The sequence below is a fragment of the Petaurus breviceps genome, unplaced genomic scaffold, assembly GCF_028583685.1.
Source record: "Petaurus breviceps papuanus isolate PSGF00001 unplaced genomic scaffold, PetGlider_PUasm1.0 90879, whole genome shotgun sequence".
Classification (NCBI taxonomy): domain Eukaryota; kingdom Metazoa; phylum Chordata; class Mammalia; order Diprotodontia; family Petauridae; genus Petaurus; species Petaurus breviceps.
In genome coordinates, this window is record NW_027187368.1 from 1083790 (window position 1) to 1109925 (window position 26136).

General features: G+C 40.9%; 2 protein-coding genes across 2 annotated transcripts; both read right to left on the minus strand.

The window, feature by feature from the left end:
* Positions 1–7978: 7978 nt before the first annotated feature.
* Positions 7979–8929, minus strand: OR1K1 (olfactory receptor family 1 subfamily K member 1). The gene has a single exon (XM_069073963.1). The coding sequence runs from the start codon at positions 8927–8929 to the stop codon at positions 7979–7981; it is 951 nt and encodes a 316-aa protein (XP_068930064.1).
* Positions 8930–21064: 12135 nt separating this feature from the next.
* OR5C1 (olfactory receptor family 5 subfamily C member 1) lies at positions 21065–22060 on the minus strand. Its single transcript, XM_069073947.1, has one exon. It carries the CDS (start codon positions 22034–22036, stop codon positions 21065–21067), a length of 972 nt encoding a protein of 323 aa, XP_068930048.1. The 5' UTR covers positions 22037–22060.
* Positions 22061–26136: the final 4076 nt, after the last annotated feature.

The following is a 26136-nucleotide window of genomic DNA, read 5'->3' on the forward strand; positions in this document are numbered from 1 at the left end:
AATTTTAAAACTCATTTTAAAACTCTGAATTCCAAATTCCAAATTCTCTCCCTTCCTCTCTTTCCATTCTTCCTCATTTAGAAGGCAAGTAATTCGATATAGGTTATACATGTGTATATGTATATACATATATATACATGTTATACATATTAGTTATTTTGTGAAAGAAAACATGCACCAAAAATAAAACCTCAAGAAAAATAAACTAAAAAAATATGCTTCAATCTGTATTCAGACACCATCCATTCATTCTCTGGGGATGAATAGCATCTTTCATCATAAATCCTTCAGAATTATCTTGGATCAATATATTGCGTAGAATAGCTAACTCATTCACAGCTGATCATCTTACAATATTGATATTACTTTGTACACAGTACATTTCACTTTGCATCAGTTCATATAAGTCTTTCCAGGTTTTTCTGAGAGTATCCTGTTCATCATTTCATATAGCACAATAGTATTCCATCATAATCACATCCACACTTTGTTCAGCCATTCTCCAATTAAAGGGCATTGCCTCAATTTCTAGTTCTTTGCTACCAGAAAAGAGCTGCTATAAATATTTTTGTACATATAAGTTCTTTCCTTTTTTTTTAATCTCTTTGGGGTACAGAGGACTTTGGGCATAGTTCCTGGTTGCTCTACATAATGGTTGAATCAGTTCACAATTCCACCAACAGTGCATTACTATCTCCTTTTCCCTACATTCCCTCCAATATATGTCATTTTCCTTCTCTATCCAATTAGCCAATCTAATAGATATGTGGTAGTACTGAAGAATTGTTTTAATTTGCATTTCTCTAATCAATAGTGAGTTAGAGCATTTTTTCATATGACTATAGATAGCTTTGTTTACTTCATCTGAAAAGTGTTCATGCTTTTGATCATTTATCAATTGGGGGATGGCTCTTATTTTTATAAATTTGACTCTATATGTCTAATAAATGAATCCTTTATCAGAGAAACTTGCTTCACATTTTTTTCACTGTTATGATTGCTAACTGTATTTCCCTCCATCCTATTCCTCCCCTCTTTATTCTATTCTCTCTCTCCTTTGATCCTGTGTTTTGCTTCTGACTGTCCCTTCTATAGTTTGCCCTCCCTTCTATCATCCCCCTCCCCTTTTCTTTTCCCTTTCTCCTAATTTCCTGTAGGGTAAGATATATTTTTATTCTTATGAGAGTAAGGCTCACTTACTCCATCTTACTTCCCCCCTTTTCCCCTCCACTGCAAAAGCTTTTTCTTGCCTCTTTTATATGAGATAATTTACCTTATTATACCTCTCCCTTTCTTCCAGTACATTCCTCTTTCACTCCATAATTTTATTTTTTAGATATCATCCCTTCATATTCAACTCACATCAGTGACCTATATCTAGGTATACTCTGTCTCACTTTTAGGAGGTGATTGGTGGATTCTTTCAATTTCTATTTTACCCTCTGGTTCTAGGATATCAGGGTCATTTTCCTTGGTAGTTTCTTGAAAGGTGATGTCTAGGCTCTTGTTTTGATCATGGTTTCCAGGAAGTAAAAAAAAAAATTTTTTAATTCTCTCTCCTGGATCTATTGTCCAGGTCAGTTGTTTTTCCAGTGAGATATTTCACATTGTCTTCTATTTTTTCATTCTTTTGCTTTTGTTTTATTGTTTATTGATTTCTCATAAAGTCATTAGCTTTCATTTGCTCGATTTTAATTTTTAGGGAATTATTTTCTTCACTGAGCTTTTGTGCCTCTTTTTCCATTTGACCAATTCTATTTTTTGAGAAGTTTTTTCTTCAGTGAATTTTTGTGCCTCTTTTCCCATTTGGCTAATTCTGTTCTGCACCCTTCATCCAGGAAGCAGAGCCCCACTTTAAGAAAGAGTTAAAAATCAAGAAGTATGCTGGGAAAAATGAGTGAACAACAGAAAAAAAATCTGACCATAGAAAATTCCTATGGTGCCAAGGAGGAGCAAAACACATATTCATGTGAGAAACATGCTTGAGGGGATCACAGAACTTCCCAGGCAGGGTCAGGGAGTTAGCTAAGTGGGGCTCTGCTTCCCAGATGGAGGGTGCACTGTCCCAAACTTCAGGGATTTGGTGTAGCTGTTTTCACAGATGCTTCCAGGGACATATATGTATATTTTCAGTTCTTCCAAAGTAGTATGATCTAAGGAGAGGCATGTTTACTATTTTCTGCCCTGAAACCATGATAAGAGTTCCCTCTACACTGTGACTGCAAGCTCTGGCGTGTTACTGCTCCTCCTGGCCCTGGGACTACTACTCAGGACTGCAACCTGGATCTGAGTATAAGCAAAGCCACAGAGTCCTGCCTCAGTGCTAGCAAAGAGAGCTCTGTTATCTTTTTCTGACCAGTTGTTCAATCCCATTACCATATGTGGACTGAGAACCCTGGAAGCAGTAGCTGCTGCTGCTGATTCAGCGGCTCCAAAGGCCTGCTCCTGGCTTACAGGGGCTGGGTCTTGGCTGGCATGGCCTAAGATAGACTGTGTTCTACTCTTACCCAAGTGTGACAGACCTTTCCTTCTGACCTTATAAGTTGTCTTGGGCTTTTTCACCCCCATCCTTTTATGTGTTCTTCTGCTCTAGGAATTGGTTTGTGGCATTATTTAAAGGTGTTTGGAGGGGTTTGGGGAAGAGCTCAGGAGAGCTGCTTCCTTTCCTCTACCATCTTGGTTCCTTTCCCTCCACATAGCCTTTGGAGGAAGGCAAGGCAATTGGGGTTAAGTGACTGGCCCAAGGTCACACAGCTAGTAAGTGTTAAGTGTCAGAGACCAGATTTGAATTCAGGTCCTTCTTACTCCAGGGCTGGTGCTCTATTCACTGCGTCACCTAGCTACCCCTCCACATAATCTTTTACCAGGCCAAATGTAAAAGGAAAAGGAGCAGGAAAATAAATATATAGTTGGGGTGGGAAATCTGAAAAGAAGATGCAATCTCATTTTCTTGGAGCCTTTGGTCTCTGGGAATAATTGCCCTCTATGAAAGGGAAAGTAAGAGAAATCTAAAACCTTTGGGAGCTTAGGTGTGGAACAACCTGGAATCATGGAAATCCTAGACTTGGAATAAGTAGAACCATAAGGATAGGGTAAGTAATAAAATAGAACTATGAGAGACTTGGACCTAGAATAAATCAGAATGGTCAAGAAAGGAATGAAGTTACACTTGTAATTACCCAGAAGAGTAATTAAAGTCAGACCTAGGATGACATAGATCCATAATAGGTTTGAACTTAGAATAATTTAGAACAAAAGAGTAAGGACAATAAATAGTGATAAACCAGAATAACAGGAGGCTCAGACTTTAAATAACTAAAACCATAGAGTATGAATGGTAAGCATTGGTGGCCTAGAACCACAGTAGGCTCAAGGCTAGAATTAACTATAATTGGAGTATGTTGATAGTTTATGATAATATTTCAGCTCAACAAGTATTTACTAAATATGCAGAATGTTCAAGGCAATGAACTAGGTACTGGGATACAAAGACAAAAATCAAAACCAATCCCTACCCTTAAGGAGTTTCATTCTTCTGGGGGATAGAACATGAAGACAGATAAGTAAATAAAAGATAATTTGAGGATGTAGAAAATGTTACCAGTTATACTGATCAATTCTTACTTGACTACACTACTTGGGGCCTTTTTAGACTGACTTCTCCATCTTGTACCAGGAAGATCATTATTGTGATAACCTCATGATCCTGTAAGATCCGACTAGCCTTTGGTACTCCACCTCATCACTGTCCTTTGCCTCTCTGATTAGAGGGTGGGAATATGAATTCCAAACCTCCATTTAAAGGCAGAGCTCAGCTCACTTCTCACCTGGTTTCACTACTTCATGATTTTTTGAATGACTTCTCCACCATCATCCAGAGTTGGGTTCCTTTTCTCCCTTTCACCCTGTACCTCCCCACACTTTTTCATTTCCTTTTGTATTTAGTCTTGCCTGATTTTATTGTAAGCTCCTTGAGGGCAGGGACTGTCTTTCTCTTTCTGTATTTGTATTCCTAGTGTTTAGTACAGTGCCTGGCACATAGTAGGTGCTAATGATTTCTCTTATTGATTGACTATCCAGGCCAATAAGATATCCTTATCTACCCTACCTGGAAAGATTTCCTGTAGGATATGGAAAAAATCTAGAAGTATGAATGGCCTATACCTGTGTAACAACCTATAATCTAGAAATGCAGATTTCAGAATTGGAAGGGACCTTAGAGGTTAGAGCTTGTCTAAGTCCAAACCACACCTGATCTATAATCCTCTCAAATGATCATTAAACCTTTGAGAATCTCTAGTGAGGTCAAACTTATTACTTCCTATTCCAATCTTAATTGTCAGAAAGTCTATCTTTATCTCAGCAGTTCTAAATTTCTCTGTGTTACATTTCACTAGCACACCTGCCCCCTAATCCCCCAATGCCTGGGGTAAAGATGAGCAAGAGTAATTTTTCTGACACTTGATAGCTTTTCAAATACTTGAAGACAACTATATTATTCACACTAAATTTCCTCTTCTATAGGCAAAATATTTCTAGTTCCTTCAATAAATTGACCATTCTGGTGGCTCTGATCCTTATATTTTTCAATTTGTCAAAGACTTTCCTAAAATGTGATCCCTAGACCTGAACTCACTACTCTAGGAGTGGCTTGAGTAGGACAATAGTACAATGGAAACTGTGGCAAGTAAAATGATACTGAGGCAAACTGGCAAAATTATCCCCAGTACGTATCTTCCTGCGAAGATCTTGGAATTTGGGAGGGGAGTGAGCTCACAGCTGCAATTCCCTAGAAGAAAAACTTCTCATCAGGTAGAAAATTTCCACCATGGCTCAAAAGAAAGGAAAGGGTTCTCCTAAGGAGCCTGGGGGACCTGGCCTTCATAATGAATCCTGAATGAGCCCCTTAAAACTGTGGCAAGCAAAAAATTTAACAAAGGTAAACTGAGTCAAGTTTTCCTGGAAAGATAATAGTCTATTAACAGTGACCCATATAACTGTTAATAAAATGGGTCAGACTATCCTTGCCTTGATGTGTTAGTGATCACAATGGGACTGAAAAGCAAGGCTGATGGGGAGACTGAAAAAAAGACCCACTTTGATGGCAGGACTTTTGCTCATGTCCCAGTGGATAGGACTTGAAAATGCTCACTTAGAAGTTAGAGGGAAGAGTTGGAGATCCTAGGTGGCCACCAGTTTGGTACAGGAAAAGAACAGTGTGGTAAAGTCAGAAGAACCATGATCTGGAGCCAGAATACATGGGCTCAAATCTCACCTTTGAATCTATGCTGTGTGACCCTGGGCACTTAACATCTAGGCCTGTTTCCTCATCTATAAAATGAGGAGATGGCTGGCGGTGGGGTTGGGAGGGGCAAGGAAGGGAGAAGTTGTGTGAAATTGGACTAGATTGTCTCTGACATCCTTCCCAAATCTACACCCATGATCCTCTGACCTGAATTCTAGTCCTGGCTCTCTGCTCACACCACCTGACTTATAAGTCACATGACTTATGTGACTTTGGGCAAATCACTACCTCCCTCTAATACTCAGTTTCCTCATTACCATGAAAGAGTAGACCAGATGGTCTCTAAGGTCTCTTAGCTTTGGGCTGGTGGCATGTCTGGGAGAGGGAAATCTGGCTATGCTTTTGTGACTGTTTCCAAGGACAGGTGGGGGCCAGGCTTAGATGTCATGCAGTGGGAGAGAGAATTGTAAGCCCAGGAAGCTGGGTTGTCCTCCATGGCTCTATTAGGGATCTTGTAGATTCAATTCTTATTTTATGCAATTCAACAATTATGGGCTAAAGAATTCTCTTCTATTTTACCTCATTTACCCTAAGTGCTTCCAAAGCCTTTTTGAAAAAAAAATTCAATCTCTCTTTTGAGTGACATAAAGGAAAAGAAGGCTCCTGAGTCAGACAGTACAATGCTGGTGGCAGTAGTAGAGAGAGATGGAAGGGCCCACATCCTCAAGGCTTTTGTAGGACAGTCATTAAGTTTCAATAATCTTCCTTAATTATAGATCATGTCATATAATTCCTTTGTTCAAAAGCCTTTAAAGATTCCCTGTGGCTAAAAGTCCAATTCACACTTGTGAGTCATGCACTTGAGGTTCTACAACTTGGAGCCACTCTCCCATTCCAACTTTATCTCACATTATTCCCCTTCTTGTACTCAATGCAGCAGACAGACTGGACTAATTGCTATCTCCTATATACACCCCAATGCTTTCCCACCTCTATAACTTTGCTTATGTTATTTCCTGTGTTTGAAAAGCTCTCTTCTTCATCCCCTTCCCCTGGTCTGTTGAATTCCTATCTATCCTTTGAAGCCTAATTTCAACACAACCTCCTTTAGGAAGCCTTACTTGATCTCTCCTGTTAGTAAAGGCCTTTGACCCCTCAGATTTCATATAATAAATACATTTCTCACATTTCTCTTGTGTGCTTATTAGATATAATTTTGTATGAATATACTAAAATTCCCATTCTGTGCCTTGTGGTGACAAGGAGGCAACTATAGTCTCTTGAAGGTCTAGTAGGACCTGCTAATGTGACAAAATTTCAAGGACAGGCCTGGCAAAGACTGTGAGACTGGGGGCACCAGCCAACATCAGGACAGGCTCCTCCCCAGAGACTTGAGTCCCAGGTGATGATTATTTTCAGGCATAGTTGCTCAGAGAGACCTGAAGGATTTATGGTCTGTATTGGGAGGTCTGTTATCAACTGATAAAATCATGGAAAACTAGAAGTACAAGGGTCATTGTACTGTGAATACCTGGGTAATTGAATCTATGAAAGACTAGGTTATTTATGTGCATGTTGTATCTCCAGTCTGAGCTATAAACTGCAGGAAGGCAGGGTCTGTGTCTTATTTTAATTTTGTATTATCTTCCCCAGTCTTGAATGCAAAGCTCTGCATATAGCAGGTGCTTAATGAAGGCGTGCTTGAAATGAAGTATAATTGACAGGCTGTGTGGTACAGTAGATAGGGCATTGGACTTGGAGTTAGGAAGACTTGTGCTTAAATCCTGCCTCAGACTCTCATTATGGGACCCTGGTCATGTCACTGAAAGTGTCTGGGCTTCAATTTCTTCATCTGTAAAATAAAGATTCTAGGCATGGTGACCTCTAAGATCCCTTCCTGCAGCCAGATGTCTGGAAAGACCCGAGTTCAAATTCAGCCTTGGACACATACTAACTGTGTGACACTGGGCCAGTCATTTAACCTCTGTTTGCCTCAGTTTCCTCGAATGTAACATGGGGATGATAATGGCATATATTGCAGGATTCTTGTGGAGATCCAAAGAAATAATGTCTATAAAGCACTTAGCACAGCACCTGGCACATATGAGGTGTTCTATAAATGCTTATTCCTCCCTCTCCCCTTCCAGGTCTAATTCTATCATCTTATGAATTGAGGTAAGCCAAAGACTGTAGGTAGGGTTGTGTGATCTGGGAATATGCCTTTCCTTCCTTACATTTCATTTTCTCATAGTACAGTGTTCAAGGAAAACTCTAGGGGAGGAAGGAAGGGCGCTGAATCAAAGTATGAGATCTGGATTTGATTTCTAATTCTGCTATTTGCATGACCTTTGAGAGGTCGTTTAACTCCTCTGGGAGTCAGGTTTCTTCCCTGAATAGTAAGAGAGTAGAACTCAAGGTTGAGCTCCAACATCCCTTTTAGTTCTTACATTCTGTGATTTTTGTGGGTGAGGTGACATCTCTGTATGTATGAATTTGTCTATGCCTAGGAGTGGCATAAGCACTGGATCCGAAGTCAGATGATTTAAGATCAAATCCTACCTTTGCACACACACACTTTGTGTGACTTTGGTGAAGCTATTACCCTTTTGTGGGCTTCATTTTCCTCATCTGTGACATGAGGATGTTGGACTAGACAATCTCTTCCAACTCTAGTACCTTCTGACCCAGTTGGTTATTGACCTTTTCCATCTCTTAGGGAAGCAAGTCCAGTCCTCAGGTAGGCTCAGAAGAGATCCTCTGTCCAGTAAAGAGAGCCCGGAGTGCCCCCTGAACATCTCGGTTCCTGAGGCTGTAAATGACTGGGTTGAGCATGGGGGTCACTACCGTATACATGACAGTGGCCACACGGCCCCGCTCAGCCTCATATCGTGCTGTGGGCTGGAAGTAAACTGCAATGACAGTGCCATAGAAGAGACCCACCACGGCCAGGTGGGAGCCACAGGTGGACACAGCCCGTAGTCGTCCAGATGCTGAGGGCAGGCGTAACACAGCAATAGCAATGGCACCATAGGAGGCCAAGATGAGCAGGAAGGGCGTGACCACCACAGCAGCCCCCTCAGTGAAGATGAGCAATTGAATATGGCGAGTGTCAGAACACGCAAGTCTCAGCAGGGGCTGGTGGTCACAAAAGAAGTGGGGCACACTCCGGGAGGCACAGAAGGACAGGCGGGCCATAAGCAGGATGTGCAGCAGTGAATGGGTATGAGAGACAATCCAGGCAGCTGCCACGAGTCCTGTACACACGGCCCGGGACATTCGGACCATGTAGTGCAATGGGTGCCGGATTGCCATGTAGCGATCGTAGGCCATGGCGGCCAGTAGGCAGCTGTCTGTAACACCCAAAGCAAAGAAGAAGTACATCTGAGTCAAACAACCTGCCCGTGAGATGGAGCGGTCATGGGCCAACAGGTTGGCTAGCATCTTGGGCACGGTGACAGAGGTGAAGCAGAGGTCGGCGAAGGAGAGGTGGGCCAGCAGGAAATACATGGGGGCGTGGAGGGCTGGACTGGCCCGGATGGCTGCCACAATGAGGCCATTCCCCATCACGCCCACTACATACAGGACTAGGAACAGGGCAAAGAGAGGCTGTAATTGCCCAGGGCTTGTGGACAAGCCCAGAAGGATAAATGGGGCCCCTTCAGAGGACCTGTTGGTCTCATCCATGTTCTGATTAGTCCTCCACTCAAAGGAACTTGGGCAAGTCACTTTCCCTCTTTGGGCTGTTTCCTCATCTGAAAAATTTATTTAACAAATACTTATTAAGCACCTACTCTAGGGAGAGTACTATTTTTCATTCTAGGGGAGAGCCAAAGTTGAGACAGTATATAGACTCTTTCCCTTATTAAGCTTCAGTCTAGTAAGGCAACTAGGTGATACAGTGAATAGAATGCTGGGTCTAAAGTAAAGAAGATCTGAGTTCAAATCTGCTCTCAGATACTGGCTATCTGTGGCTATCCGTGTGACCTTGGGCAAGTCATAACCTCCCTCTATTTGCCTCATTTTCCTCATCTATAAAATGGGGATAATAATAACACTTATCTCCCTGGATTGTTGTGAAGATTGAATGAGGCAATAATTGTAAAGTACTTAACATAGTATCTAGCACATAGGCAACACTATGGAAATGTTAGCTGTTATTATTATTATCACTACTAATAATTGTAATGGTAGTAGTAATAGAAAGATAATAACTATAATTCACAATAATACATGAGTTAATGAAGTAGAAACTCTCAATAATCATATGAAAATTGTTCCAAATCACTAATAAGAGAAATGTTAATGAAAATAACTCTGAGTTTTCACCATAACCCAATCTGGACAAAAGGATGGTCAGTGATGGAGGGACTAAAGGAAGCTAGGCATACTAATGCCTTGTTAATGGACCTGTAAATTAGTCTAACTATTGTGGAGAACAATTTGAAACTCTTCTAAAAAAACCAAAAACAACCAAACAATTAATCCATTCATATTTTTTGACTCAGGGATACCTAGTAGTTATTCCCAGGAAGCCAAAAAGAGAGAAAACATATCATGCATTTCTCATGCAAAGTTACAGAGATGAGAGATGGGATGTCCCTATAAGGAATATCTAGCAGGCCAGTTCTACTGAAATGAAAAGTGTTTGAAAGGAAGTACCACGAAATAACTTTTCTTTCAACTAATCCACTATGTTCTTTGTTCTTAACCTGTTACATGTACACCAAATTAGCAAAGCATTTCTAGCAACTTTTTTTGTAGTACCCCAATACTAGAAACAAAGTATTTGACTTTTGAATGATGGATGACTGAATTCAATGAATGTAATATATTTGTGACATAAGAAATCACAAATATGAAGAATTCAAAGAAACTTGGGGAGACTTGTATGAACTGGTGCAGAGTGAATTAACCAACAATATATAAAAATATAAAGAAATACATAAAAATATTAAAAATATACAGAATGCCCACACTAATGTAAAGAAAAACAACACTAATGGATAACAATCCCTATTGAACCAATAACTGATCATGGCTTCAGAGGCCTAATGATGAAACATATTTTTTCTTGGTAGAGAGATGGTAGGAAGTACAGGTGCTGAATGAGGCATGCACTGTCAGGTCTGGGCAGGGTGTTGCCTTATTCTGTTTGTACTTTTTTTGTTACAAGAGAATGTTCTCTTGCATTGGGTATGGGGATTTGTCACTGGGAAATGACAATGATATAAAAAGAAAGCATCAATACAACATTTAAATGAAATGAGGAGGTACAAACACTGCTATGTCAGAGCTGAAGGGAAGGATGGTACTAATCAAGAAGGTCATGGAAGGCTTATTAGGGGGAGGTGGTTTTATTTGGCCAACCACCCCCTTTTCAAAAAATAATTACTCATCACCCCTCCAAAATCTACTTTCTTTAACCCATTAATGTTTTTTTGAAATATGCATCATTTAAAAAATGCAAAATATATTTTAAATAATGCATCTTAAATTTAATAATTTATTGTAAATTTATTGGGTTTTCCCTGCATTGAAATTTTGATTACAAAATATTGCATCTTGCAACTATACAGTATCATATTGTAAATAAGTCATCACACACACATATTCCTGCTGATGCATGCTGGACTTTCCCACAATGTATGACATTGCCTGCCAACACTTGCTGGTTAAGACCTATTGGCAGACTTGAACACTGATTGGTTATAACTTGCATTTTGTATGTTTATTTGGAAAATAATGTAACCACTATGACTTTAACTCTGTTATACAACAGATGAAACATGTATGAATGGTTTTTAAAAATTTTCTTCTCTTATCTTCTTTCCTTATGCTTTCACTACCCCCTTATTTTTATTCAATGCCCCCCAATTGCACCTGAGGCTACTACTACTCCCCAAGATCAATTCCAGTGCCCCTGGGGGGATGGCATTGCCCACTTTGGGAACCTCTGGGGGAAAATATGAGTAGGCCTTTAATAGTTAGGTGGTACATCTTCCTGAGTTCAACTGTGACTTCAGATACTTACTAGCCATGTGACCCTGGACAAGTCACTTGATCCTGTTTGCCTCAGTTTTCTCATCCATAAAATGAGCTGGAGAAGGAAATGGAAAACTACTCTAGCATCTTTGCCAAGAAAATCCCAAATGGGATCACAAAGAGCTCTCTCTCTCTCTCTCTTTCTCCCTCTCCCTCCCTCCCTCCCTCTCCCTCCCTCTCTCTCTCTCTCTCTCTCTCTCTCTCTCTCTCTCTCTCTCTCTCTTTCTCTTCCCCCCCCCAATTCCCCGGTGCCAGGGAACTCAGGGCCTTGATTGTTAGTCAGAGGAATAATCCCTGGGGGTTTTTGAGCAAAGGAGTGATAAACCAGACCCATATTTGAGAAAACATATTCTAGTAGTGTTGTGAATGGATTAAGCAAGGAAGAAGGGTCATGTATTCAGAAAGACTTATTAGGAGGCTATTGTAATAGTCCTTAAAGATGACACTGAGAATCTATAATGATGGGGTAGCAGGAGAAATGGAGAGGACAGAATAGATGCAAGTGATTTGTAAAGGTAGAATCTATAGGACTTGGAAATAAATTGTATGTGAGAGGTGACAGGGAAGAATTAAAGAAGCCTTTTTAGCTTTCAAACATGGGAGACTGGTTGAATGGTGGTACCACAGAAATACAGATCAAAGTCAGAAAGGGAAAGATCAAAAAGAGAATAAGTTTGAGACTAGTGAATATTTTCAGACTGAGGGTGATAGACAAGCAGATTTATGTAAGACCTCTTCCAGTCCTATCATTCTATGTTCTAATATCTCAAGGTCATTAGAAGGAGTACTGGATTTGGAATCAGAGGAACTAAATTTAAGTTCTGACTGTTTCTTACTCTCTGTGTGATACTGGGTAAATCACTTTCCCTCTGAGGGCCTCAGTTTCCTCATCTAGAAATTGAGGGAGCTGGATCAGATAATCCTTAAAGTCTCTTTCAGATCTCAACCTATAATTATAATCCTTCCAAACCTGCCATTTATAATATTCCATGTTCTCTTTTCTAAAACTTTTTTTAATTCAATACTCCATGTTCTAATGTTCAATTCATTTATTAGATACCTGCTACGTGCAAGACACTGGTGACAAAAGACAGAAAGGAAACAGTTCTTGCCCTCAATGAGCTTATATTCTATTTAGGTTGGGGGTGAAGTGGGAATACAATTTGTATACAAATAGATAAACATAGAGTACAAAGACAATAATTTCAAGAATGGAAGAATGGTAGTAAGTAGCACATCAGGAAAGAGCTCACATAGGATGCAGGACCTAAACTATACTTTTTTTTTTGCCTTTTGGAGGGCAATTGGGGTTAAGTAACTTGCCCAAGGTTACATAGTTAGTTTTGTGTGTGTGTGTGTGTGTGTGTGTGTGTGTGTGTGTGTGTGTGTGATGTTAAGTGTCTGAGGCCGGAATCGAACTCGGGTCCTCCTGACTCTGGGGCCGGCACTTTACTCACTGCACCACCTAGCTGCCCCTAAACTATACTTTTGAGGGGAGCCAAAGATTCTTCTAGATGGAGGGGAGGATATTATACATTCAACGCTTATGGGAGATGGAATGTCAGGTAGAAGGGATAGTCAGCAAGCCAGTTTGACTGAAATGAAGAATGTGTGAAAGGAAGTATAATGAGATAACATTCCTTTCAGCTCTAATAACCTGTGTTCTTTGTTCTAACCTACATTATTATTATTTTTTCAAGGTGATCAGAGTTAAGTGATCTGCCCAGGGTCACACAGCTAGTTAGTGTCTGAGGCTGGATTTGAATTTAGGTCCTCCTGACTCCAGGGCTGGTGCTCTGTCCACTGTGATACCTAGTTGCCCCTAACCTTCTACAATCTAAAGTCCCTTCCAGTACTATTGTACTGTGCTCTAGGATCCTTCTCTAAAGTCTCCTTCAGCTATAAAAATTCTCTGTTCTAAGTTCTAATGTCCTTTTGGCTTTAACATTATATGCTCTAACATTATGTATTCCAGCTCTGATATTCTGTGATTCTGGTTCTGTGAGTGCTGCGTGGTCATCTGTCACAGATGGATGACTCACCAACTTCTGTTTCTCCTTTTTGAGAATCCATGTGCCCCTAGATGCTGGATATCCATTTAAAATATTTCCTTGATTGTTCTACTGGTACTCTTTCCTGTAATTCTGCCATACCTTAAACAAATAAAAACACTTTCAATTTATATTTCTGCCCCCATCCTTCAAATCCTAATTAAAAGCAAATTCTTAAATGTAGTGGAAATATCATGGGAATTAGAGTCAAAAGATCTGGTTTCAAATCCTGGCTCTAGTACATGTCTAATCCTCGGGCAATTAATTTAACCTCACTGGGCCATAGTTTTCATCTGTAGAATGAGGATAACCCCCGTCTACACTCTTTCACTGTGTTGCTGTGAGGACCAAATGAGCTAATGATTATCAATACACCGTGAAAGCACTACATGCATATTATTTATTGTTGCTCTCATTTTTTATCTGTATATTCATTCAACAAGCACCTATTAAATACCTGTCTGCCAAGTACTATGTTAGTGCTAGGAATACAAAGGAAAAAAAATTGTTTCCACCCAAGTTTCTACTTAAGCTTAAAGGAAGTTAGGGATTCTAAGGCAAAGGTAAGGAGGGATTTTCTTTCAAGTAGGGGAGGTCCAGAGAGAGGAAATGGAATGTCCTGTGTAAGCTGTGTTTAGCTGAAATATAGAGTGTGTAAAGAATCATATGAGAAAATCATGGAGAGGTAGGTTAGGGTCAGGTTGTGAAGGACTTTACCAATCAGGGGAGTTTGTGTTTGATTCTAAAGACAACAGAGAGCCAAGCCTCTAGGGGTTTCTGAACAGGGGAGTCACACATTATAATAGTGTGGTATGATGGAAAGACCCAGAAGTATTGGGAGTCAAAAGATGTGAGAGTAAGTCCTGGCTTTCTTTCTGGCTCCCTTTGTAAAGACTGTGGGCAACTCATTTCAGCTGTCTGGACCTCAATTTCTTTATCTATAAAATGAAGATAATAATCTCTGGCTCTCTTGCCTCTCACCCTTACAGAGTTGCCTGAAAACCTGAATGAAATAATGGTACTAAAGCTTTTGTAAATTATAGAGCTCTCTATATGTGTAAAACATCGAGGATGGCAATAACAACGATAAATCAAATCTGGGGACATTTACTCATGTAGCCCAATGGAAAGCTCACTGACAGAGCTCGCACATAGACTCACCTGTAAAGCAGCCATAAGAGTCTCCAATTTCTCCATCTCATTGTAATCTCATTTCAGACAGTTAGTGAGAGTGGGTACTCAGTGGCAGAAGGAAGTTTAGGGAGGGTGAAAGGTCATGTCCTGGAAGCAGGCTTTGGTGGGTTGAAGGGGGCTCACCCCTTCATTTCCTTCAGCCCAACAGTTCTCTGACAAGTCCATGGAGAACACGCTGACTCCCCTCTTTATCCAGTCTCCCTGGAATTGTCTATTTTACTTGTGTGAGTTTCTGCTCCCCTACATGAAACCTCTTCTCAGACCCCACTCCCTTCATCCTCCTAGTTAAGACCTCAGTGGCCCAGGGACAGGATCAGGACGTCCGTGCCTGGGAGATGGGCTAGAATAGGTGCTATAGAAGAGAGAGAGCAAACTGACTACAACCCCACAAACCCAAGTGGTGAGTATCTCTATGAGCAAACTACAGAGACAAACTAACTAGCCTACTTTAAATGACTCTTTAAACTGGCCCCAGAAGATATTTAAATAGCTACAGATAGTCACACTCATGAAGAGGCATAGAGGGTCACACAACACACAACCATATTCTCACAGTTGGACACAATACACAGCAATGATCTCATGTACATAGTTATTATACAAAATGCATAAATACATACAAACCCAAGGCAATTGGGCAAGTCATTAGTTTGGAGACTTCAATTTCTCCTGCTGTATAATTGGGGAGATGTTGGACTAGGTATTTTAAAAATTCTTTCTAACTCTACCATTCTATGTTGTAAGATCCTTTCAGTCTGGATGTTCTTTGTTTTAAGGTCTCTATCCAATGTTGGCATTCTAGGATTCCAAAAGTTAGATATAATCATAACCACATCCTCCCACACAATTACACAAACCATTCCCACAGACTATGGTCCTCATTGTCTGTTCCAAATACCCACAGGTATTGCCCGTATATAGAAAGGCTCAAATAGACATACACACATACCACCAGTCCCAGCTGCCTTCATCGGGGTCTAGCTCCCTGCCCCTAGTCTCAGGACTCTGGCCTAGATAGAGCTGAGTCATAATTGGAGAGGATGAAGGGGAAGGTTATATATCCCTTTGGTAGTATTTATTACTCAAGTCCAGTCCAGCACCTAATCAGAGATAGACCTCTCTCCCCTCCCCCTGCCCTGGACCCAAAGCCACAAGGCAGTGTGCATTTGAGATTTGGGATTTGGACTCTGGGGGGCTCATTAATATTTTCCTCTGTAGAATCAGGTTTGGGGCCTCTATGGAGCTTGGAGGGGCCAGGAGAATCATGGAGTCAGGCAGTGGCATGAGGGTCTAACTCCTCCAGGAACAGGGACCAGTTTCTCTGAAGGGAAACTATTGTCATAAGTCAAGATAAGAATGTAGCTTCTGCCTCAGCAGCCCATGTGTTTCTGAGAATAGAGTGAATGGACACTTTCTATTCCTCACAGGCCTGAGCAAATTACTTTGAGGAGAACCCAGGCCAAGGGGCCCCTAATGAGGCATGAGTGGGGTTGGGGGAAAATGGAATGTGCTCAGAGTTAATGCTGGCAACCCATAAAGGAGAGAAGAGCTCTGGGTTATGAATCCGGAGGCCTGGGTTCAAGCCTTTATCCTCCTATTAACTGTATGTATTAGGCAAGTGACTATATCTCTCTTCTCTAGGTCCCAGTTGATTTATCTATAAAAAGAAGGAGGGCAGTGTGGTACCATGGAAATAATGTTAGATTTGGAGTGAGAGGAACTGAGTCCAAATTCTGGGTCTGCTGAGTACTACCACTTTTGTGACCTTGGGCAAGTCACTTTACATCCTTGCACATAATTTTCTTCATCTGTAAAATATGGGAGATAGACTAGATGACATCTATTAAGTACCAGCTATTTGAAGCTCTCTTCCAACTCATGATCTATGATCCTTCCAACTCTAAACTGATGATTCTATGTAGAAGTTTAAACTCAATCCTGAGATCTGCCCGGTCTTAATATGTCATTTGGAAAGCATCCTTCTCGTTACAAAAATAGCTCTGTATTATTGACCACACCTACTGTAGACTAAAGAAGATTAGGGGGATAGAAATGGATGTCTGATGGTTTGGGCAAAAATCTCTCAGCCTCCTTCTCTTCAACCTCCCCCTTCCTTTTCCTCTGACCTTGGGACAGGAGGAGGGAGATGACTTTAACTCATAAGCCACCCCTCCTGCCTTTGTACTGGTGGGTAGAAGAGAGAGAAACCATGAGAGTTGAAGATTTGGAAGCACAAAACAAACTTCCATGGCGGAGAAGTGTATGGGAAGTCTCTAGTGCCTGGGCTCTGGAGAGGTGATGGATGAATCAGTCATAGTCAGGCTACCATGGGCTAGATGCTGTCTTGTTGAAATTAACTTGGGCTACAGAATGAGGCCAACGATTCCTCCTTTCACCTCTTCTCTTTTCCTGTTTCTCCTAAGAGGATGGGCATCTGTTTCCCAGAGGAAGCTTATCAGTGTGTCTTAAGATTTTATTTACCTTTTTATGTTTAAACATTTCATTTGTTTTCTTGAGCTGGTAAAGGTTATAAGCCTATTGATTAAGAAGTTGCCAAACTGTGAGCAGGGCAACTAGATGGTGTAGTGGATAGAGAATGGAGCTTGGAATCAGAAAGAATCATCTTTCTGAGTTCAAATATGCCCTCAGACACTTAAGGCAAGACACTTTGCCTTGGTTCCTCATCTGTAAAATGCTTTGGAAAAGGACATGACAAACCACTCCAAGAAAACCCTAAGTGGGGCCACAAATAGTATGAAATGACAGTAAGAGCAAACTGTGTGCATTGTTGCTTGAGTCTAGTACTGAGTATGAGGTGATTGAGAACAACCTGGGATAAGACAGATTTAAAACTGCTTTATTTTGCCAGAGAGACAGATTTCTGCTTCAGCTTGGAGCTGAAAAGAGAATCACTGATTTGTTTTTTTCCACAACGTATCAAGGCATAAAGCATAGATTTGTCGAATCCTTCTCCAGGGCTATTCATCCAGCTCACATTCACAGTTTGAGATCCCCAGAGGAAGATGTGACTACTTTTACCAATCTTCGCCCCTCACTCCAGGACCCTAGGTCCTAGGTTTCTAGTTAAGTTCCTACTGGAGAGCAGCCTATTACCAATTAGTCAGTTAGTCTTCACTAGCTTTTAGAAAATGAATTTACTAAGATGGTATAGCAACAACTACTTTTGGTGAATACTGGTGGTGAGGACATTCAGTTCCATACACTGAGAGGACCTTTGATAAGAACTCCAGATCTCCCAGACTCACAAGGTTGCTTCTGTTCCCATAGGAAGAGCAAAATACCAAAGAGAGATGGCTCCATCCAGGGACAGGCTTGTCCAGGCAGTATTTGTGACTGCATTGGGGTGGTGGCAGATGGGGTAGGAACCCTCTACCCAAGCTTGGCACCAGGAAGTTCAGAATTGAACTTAGGTTTCAGAGCCAGAAGGGAGAGAAAGGAGGAAGAATGGGTTGCCCCTTTCATATCACTACTCAAGTTCAGCAGCCAGTTACATAACTCTTCATCTCATAGTACAGACTCTTAAATCATCATAGCCAGAAAGTAGGTTCACCCCAAGCTTCAACGTGGTTGCTTGGACTGGATCTACACAGCTTTCTTCAAGAATTGTTCCTCATAGGCCAGAGTCACATTCACCAAAGTATCTCTAGGCAAATTAGTCAACTTCAGTAGATTGGCAGGGTACTGATTGGGTTGGCATTGAGGAAGGCATCTCCCATTACCATATCCTGGGAAGAAAGGAAAATCATTTCTCTATAGGGGAGAGGCCAAGGTTGTTGGAAAGTCATACCCCAGGAGGAAGAGTAGCACCCAGTCCACAAAAGAGAGGGGAATAAGAATAACTGATGAATCTGCCTGCCAATATATTAGCTAAGGAGCAATCACTACTACTACTATAATGATATTCTAAGATTGTACCATTTTCTATTATTGAAGTCCTTCTTCAAGACCTCATGGTGTTAGAGAGATGTTCCTGGGTTCCCAAGGCTCTGGCTGGTCTTAGCAAGGCCTTAGATCCTGACCCAACAGTATTGGTCAAGGATCAGCCTCTCTAAGAGCAGAGAGACTTATCAAAGTTTGATTGGAAAGTGCCTCTTTTTTCCGGAGGTGATGGGGAGCACAGCAACTCATGAAGACCATATACTAGAACACAGATGGACCAAGGTCTGTATAGTGGATGATGTACCCATCCTGATGTTATCTCAGACTGCCAAAGTGTTGAAGTGTGATCCTATCTCCCGGTCTTGAGTTTATGAAGATTTCTCTGCAGCTCTTCAAAACTAAGCCAAGTTAGATGACCACATGTTCTAGCTGCTGTAGAGGGAATTCATTCTCTTGTTAAGGAGTTGCACTAAATGGCTTTTAAATATTTTTGTTTGTTTCTGAGATTCTACAAATCTACGACAAAGAGCTTTGTCCCCTGCTGTTCCATATGCCTTTACCCTAAGTTATTTATTTTAAGACTAAGTTGATAGAGGTTCTTTTGTTATTTATTGTAATGTGAGTGGAGATTGCATCTGTCTTTTAAAATGATGCTATCTAGTGTAGCTTCAGTTAAGGCCATGGATGGAGAAAGCTCCAAGGCACAAGACTCCCAGAGTGCCCCATGTTTAGCCTCAGGGTTCAGTTAGGTAAATGATGAATGGCATGAGAGAAGGAAGCAGTAGATTGAACTGGGAAGAAAAAGGTAACATCCTCATGGAATAGTATTTAAAGAGCAGGTGGCTTGAGTTTAGAGGAGAACAGTCACATGGAAAGAGAGGAGGGAACTTGAACTTAGCAGCAGGAGAATTGAGGTCACAAGTGGGTTTGTCAAGATGGGAGCTTTGCAGAGCCAAGGACAACATGGAAGGAAGCAGTTCAGCATAGCTTGGTCACATGAAAGGACTGAGCTCAACTTTTGTCAGTCAGCTCCAAGGCATTGCCACGATACAGGTGGAAGGGTTTGGGATCAGAATTTGAATCCAAACTCTGTTACTTAGGACCTGCATGGCCCTGGGCAAACCCCAAAGCTTCAGGGAAAAAAGAAATGGATAGAACTGCACTCCAAGACTCACCACCAGTTCCATAAAATCTGAACTGACATCCCTTTTCTGCTGTGGTGAGGAAGCACAAGGATTGAAGTTCAGTTAGATTATCTTTCCTTTGGAGGTTAGGAACATGGCAGCCATTCTGTAAATGTCTACAGAGGACAGTTTTCTACATGATTCATTTCCTTTTTATGTATCTTGTTATTCTAAATCAAAGATCTTTTGCTTTTTATACTTATGTGCCTTTTGTATATGATGGACTTGGTGGGGATAGGGGAAAGGAGGGGAAAGGCACAAGTATAGACTGAATAAATCAGTCAGTAAGCATTTATTAAGTGCCTGCTGTGTGCCAGGCACTGTAGAGTTGACTCCAAACACCATACTGAACCTAGGGAATGGTGAACTCCCCCAGGGTAATGGCCTGGGTAGGTAGGTGGGGAAGGACTCAGTGTTATGTTTTAATTATCTACTGGGGGAAAATATTGAACTATGAGTTAGAAGAGCTAGTTTTCAATCATAGTCACAATCTAGCTTTAAAATGAAGATCGAATTCTGAATTGGAATTATGCAATAAAGTGACAAAAATGTCCGTTTGACTCAGATCCTACAGCTAGACATACAAGACCCTCAAGGACGTCAATGACAAAAAGGCCCACATCAAAATATAATAGAAGTATTATTTATAATAGCAAAAAAACCCAACTAGAAACAAAGCAGATACCTATCCTTGAGAGAATGGCTAAATAAGTTGTAGCATATGAATGCAATGGAATATTCTTGTACTATAAGACAGGATCAATGTAAAGAACAAAGGGAAGAATGAAAAGATTTATGAACTGGTGCAAAGTGAAGTCATCAGAAGCAGGAAAATTACACACAATGGCTCCAACAATTTAAATGGAAAGAATAACAATGATAAAATCGGACACTGTGTTCAATATTGATCCCCAATATTGATGACCAATATTGGTCCTAAAGAAGTGAGATGAAAATGCACCTCCCTATGGTTGTGGAACGCTGTATATACTTCTGAACTTGGTTGATGTGTTGGATAGTTTTGCCAAACTATTTTATTTTATTTTAGTAATGATTCTCTGGGTAGAGGAATGGGGAGGGATGTATTTGGAAATGAAAGTAGTATAAAAACAAAATATCAATACATTTTTGAATAGAGTGGTTGGATGGATTATTTTTTATGGTCCCTCTAAGTTCTGTGTTCTAAGGTCTCTCTGAGTTTGAAAGTTCTCTGTTCTTTTAAGGATCTTTCCAGTTCCAAAGCTCTACAATTCCATCCCAGACCTAAACCTAATTCCAAGACTTCCCAGAGGCACATATTCCTTTTCTATCTCTAGGGGAACAAGGGTTCTTTACCCTCTATGACTCCTTAGCCATCTGAAAAATATGGTAATGGTTTAGTGAGGGAACCCTTCTGCCCACTTCTTTGTGATCCATCTGCCCTCCCCCTCACCTCCCAACTCAGTCTTCTAGTCCCTTCCCTGCTGCCGTTGGGATGGGAAGCAGAATCGGTCCCGGGTCCTTCGAAAGGCCTCTTTAACCTCCTTGTTGCGCAGACTGTAGATGAGTGGGTTGAGGGCAGGGATAACGAGTGTGTAGAAGACGGACGCCATCTTGTCAGTGTCAAGGGTATAGCTAGAACTGGGTCTTAGGTACATGAAGATGAGGGTGCCGTATAGCATGGCCACAGCAGTAAGGTGGGAGCCACAGGTGGAAGCTGCTCGCCTCCTTCCCTCAGCAGAATTCATGCGAATCACAGCAACAAGGATGAAGGCGTAGGACACAGCAATGGCCGACACTGTCGCTGTCTGGATGAAACCACAGACGGCAAAAAGCAGCAGCTCATTAAGGGAAGTGTCATCACAGGAAATGGCCAGCAGCGGGGGGATGTCACAGAAGAAACTGTTAACTTCACGGGAGTGGCAGAAGTGCAGGCGGAAAGTGAAGGTCGTGTGGACAAAGGCACTCAATGCACCGCCCAACCCTGAAGCAGCCAAGAGCATGAGACATAGGCGTCGAGACATGGCTGTGGTGTAGAGGAGTGGGTTCCCAATAGCCACGTAGCGGTCATAAGCCATGGCTGCCAGGAGACAGCACTCAGCATCTGCCAGCCCTGCAAAGACAAACATCTGGATGGCGCAGGCAGCATAGGGGATGGTGGCATGTGACAGTAGCAGATCTATGAGCATCTTGGGGCCAATGGCTGAGGAATAGCAGGCATCTAGGAGTGAGAGGTTGGCCAGGAAGAAATACATGGGGGTATGGAGCCGGGCATCCACATTTATCAACAATACCATGCCCATGTTTCCCAGTAAGCTCAGGAGGTAGATGGGTAGGAACACCAAGAAGAATGCCACACGCAGGTCCCAGCGGTCAGTGATACCTAGCAGGATAAATTCAGCTGGGGCTCCATCAATCCAGGTGATATTCTCCAGCATCATCCTGTGGGATGGCAGCTGGGAGGAGAGGCAGAATGAACAGAAAGTAGGCGAGTACTGCTCATCCCAATCTGCACCCTCCCTCTCCACTCTCTAAGGGAAAAGAGTGGGTAGAAAGGAAAGTCCCATGGGTCTTAGGGGAAAGTCTTCCCGACGACATTCTGTGCAGTGACCTAGTAACTTGGGAATGAGACTTTTTCCCTGCTTTAGTGCCTTCCCTCCTCTGTGGGATGGGATGGAGCCTGAACATTGGTCTTGGAGCCAGGAAGACATACACTTAAGTATTGCTTCTGACACACATTGAACATGCCACCCCAGGGCAGCAAGATGGGCACTGGGTCTGGAGTCAGAAAAACGAATCTTCCTGAGTTCAAATCTAGCCTCAGACACTTACTAGCTGTATGACCTGGGGCAAGTCACTTAACCCTGTTTGCCTCAGTTTCCTCATCTATAAAATGAGTTGGAGAAGGAAATGGCAAACCACTCCAGTATCTTGGCCAAGAAAACCCCAAATAAGGTCATGAAGAATCAGAAACAACTGAAGACTCAACAACAAAACCCCAGGGCAAGCCCCCTAATCTCTTAGTGTGCTGGGCAGCTCTCTAGGCTACAGAGAAGGTACTAACCTGAACTGGTAGAGGGAATCTCTTTATCCAAGAGTTCCTTCTATCAATGAAATTTGAAATTAGTCCTTTCTTTCCCAAAGACCTCATTTTGGGGAACATGAGCTATATTTGAGATTAGCCTATATTCAGATCAAGATGTTATTTAGCATTTTGAAAAATTATCTGGAAGACAAAGTATATAAAGAAGAATTTCAAATTGTGGAAGCCCATCTAAGGCCAGGAAAGGTCAAGCAAATGGGAACTGAAGAAGGTCTCAGGCAATTGAATGAGCAGATTAAGATGTGATCATTAAGATGTGATTCATCCAAATATTTACAAAATACTTGCCACATGAGAAGATAACAGTGCAGGTCCTAGGTGAGCTTTCTGAACTGATGGCTCACACTTTATAGAGGGTTTTAAAATTTGCAAGTGTATTCCTTACAATGACTCTATGAAGTAGACAAACATTAATGGTGACCTTTTACAAATGAGCAAACTGAATGTCTGAGAGGCTATATGACTTGCTCACAGAATATATAGAACTGATGAATGTAATACTCTTAAACACACATTTTCCTTTGTATCATTCTTACTCATGTATATAAAGTATCTCCCATTCGAATATAAGTTCCTTAAGAGCAAAGGCGAAGACATTTTTCATCTGTCTAACTCCAGTAGGGAGCATAGAACCTTATTAGACACTTAATAAAGAATTATTGGATTATTTAATTGAATAGAACACCCCGACTCCACTTCCACTTTCCTTTTTCTTAGCAAATTATCTCACCTCTTACTTTATTGAGAGTTGAGGCCATTCATCATGAATTCCATTATCTCACCTTCACACCTCGAAACCCCTCTTCTCCTTCTCTTCCATATATTCTATAGCAAGTCATACAACCCCTCAGGGATTCAGTCTGCTCATTTGTCAAATGTTGCCATTAATATTTGTCTGCTTCATAGTCATGGGCAAATCTCAAAACACCGCATAAGTGTGAGCTTTACTTATAAAGGCAAAACTCTCCACTTGTGCCCTTGGTCTCTTCCCTTCCCCTTCAGGAGCATTCTCCATTAATCACCACCTTTCTTCCCAAGCCCTTTTATCCATCCATTTCTTTCTTGTTGCCTACAAATATGCTTAGGTTTACCTTTACCCCTATCCTTTAAAACAACAACAACTTTCCATTGACCATGCCATCCCCTCAAGTTGTCATCTTCTATTTCTCTTCATTTTTCACTACTGAACTCCTAGAAAAAAATGGAAGAGCAATCTATATTAGTTGCCTTCAATTCCTCCACTTCTTTAGTCCCTTGCAATCTGCCTTTCAAAAGCATTTATTGAAATATGATGTCAATTTCTAAATTCAGTTTTCCCAATCCTCGTCTCCCTAACCTCTCTGTAACTTTTATCACTGCTGAACACCCACCTCCTTTCCTGGATTCCCACTTCTCCCCTGGCATTCACGGAACTTCTCTCACTTGACTCTCTTTCTACATGTCTCATCATGACTGCTTCTCAATCTCTTTTTCTGGATTGTCATATTCCTCTGCCTTCCCAAGAACTGATGTTCCACAAAACTCCATCTCTTTTCTCTTCTCTATCTCCTTTTATGATCCCATTCTCTCATATGACCTCAATTATTACTCCCCTACATAGAAAACTCCTAAATATATATGAAGTGTCCCCAAAGTCTCAAAACAACTCAAAATTTTAATAACTTTAGAAGTATAAATACTACAAGCTTCTCACAACACTTGAAGTTTCATCATTTAACTTTTAAAAATCTATTGATGCGTCTCATTATAAATTAAACATAACCATTGTCCTGTGCTTTACATCACTCTAGCTAATTTATGAACTTTGTAAAAACTTCCAGCAGCTGCTGTTCAGTGGTTGAAAGGATTTCATTTGTAATCCTAGCTTTAAAACCATGTAAAGAATGAGTACTTGATGCATACATGGCAACTTTGACATGACCCCACAAGAAAAAGTATAATAGAGATAGATCAAGTGACTGAGGTGGCCAAGGAAGAAAATTTCTTCTACCAATTTATGGGTCTAAATATATAATGATAGGGAGCCCCATCTTGTTAAAATTAAAATGTTATTATTCAAAATTCACAAAACTCAGTATAAAAGAAATTTACATAAATAAAACTTTCAAATGAATTTTGGTATGATTGTAGCATTTAGACTTCTAAAGTTAATAAAATTTGAACACTAAGATTCTCTTGGATTCTTCTAATTTCTAATTCTTCTAATTCCCTCAATCCATTCCTCCTCCCATATTCAATTAGTTGACGACTTCTATTAATTATACCTATACAACCTCATTTGCCACTATCCCACTTTCTCCACTTACATTGTTACCCTAATACTTCAAATTCTTATCACCCATCCAGCCTATTGGAATACTTCATTTCTCTGCCTCCAGTCTCTCCCCTCTCCTTTCCATCCTTCACACAGTTGACAAAATAATCTTCCCAAGACACAGGTTTGGACCATGCTAGTTTCCTGTTCAAAAGGTTCCAGTGGTTCTTTATTGATAAGAAAACATGGTATAGTGGAAACAGTGTTGGATTTACAGTCTCAGGACCTTGGTTCAAATGCCAGTTCTATAATTTACTTCATGTGTCACTCAAGACAAGTCACTTAAATATCTCTAGGCCTTGGTTTCCTTATCTATAAAATGAGGAGACTGCAGTGAGATCTCTTATGGCTCTAAATTTATGGTCCTAGAAGCCTAGGATGGTCTTGCCTAAGGATAATATACAAACTCCTTAACTTGTCACTTAAGGCCAATCATAATCTCGTTTCCATAAATCTTTCCCTCCTTCTTTATCATTATTTCCTTTCTCATACTATTCATTGCAGTCAAACAGTTCTACTGCCTTTTCCTTGAACTTAATATACATCATCTCCCATCTCTGTTTATTCATTCATTCAAGCCTTCTCTCATATTTGGAATGTACAAACAATTGGTTTCTGTTTTGGATTTTAAAAAAATCTTAACCTTCCTTCAAGCTTAGCTTAGTTGCCATCTCTTTGGCTCTTTTAGTCAGTCATTAAACATTTATTAAATACCTACTATGTGCCAGATATTATAGTAAGTGCTGGAGATACAAAGAAAGGCAAAAGATAGTCACTACCCTTTGTTTACAGAACTCCCAAGAGGGCATTTGAGGGAAGACTTTTTGGAGGGAGGTAGGACCTAAACTGGATTTTGAAGAAGTGGGCAGGTGGGAGGAGAACTAGGAAAGTGAATTGTCACCAAACCACAAATTTAAGAGTTTCAAGATGGAAGTGGTGGTGGTATTGTGGGGTGGTCGATAATGCCTATTGCAAAGTGGGGAAGATGATAGAATTTACAGCTGAAAGAAACTCTAGAAATCATCTAGTCCAATGATTTTATTTTAAAGATGAAGAAACTGAGAGCCAGAGAGGGAAAGAAAAAGGGTTTATTAAGTGCCTGCTGTCAGGTTCTCTGCTAAACA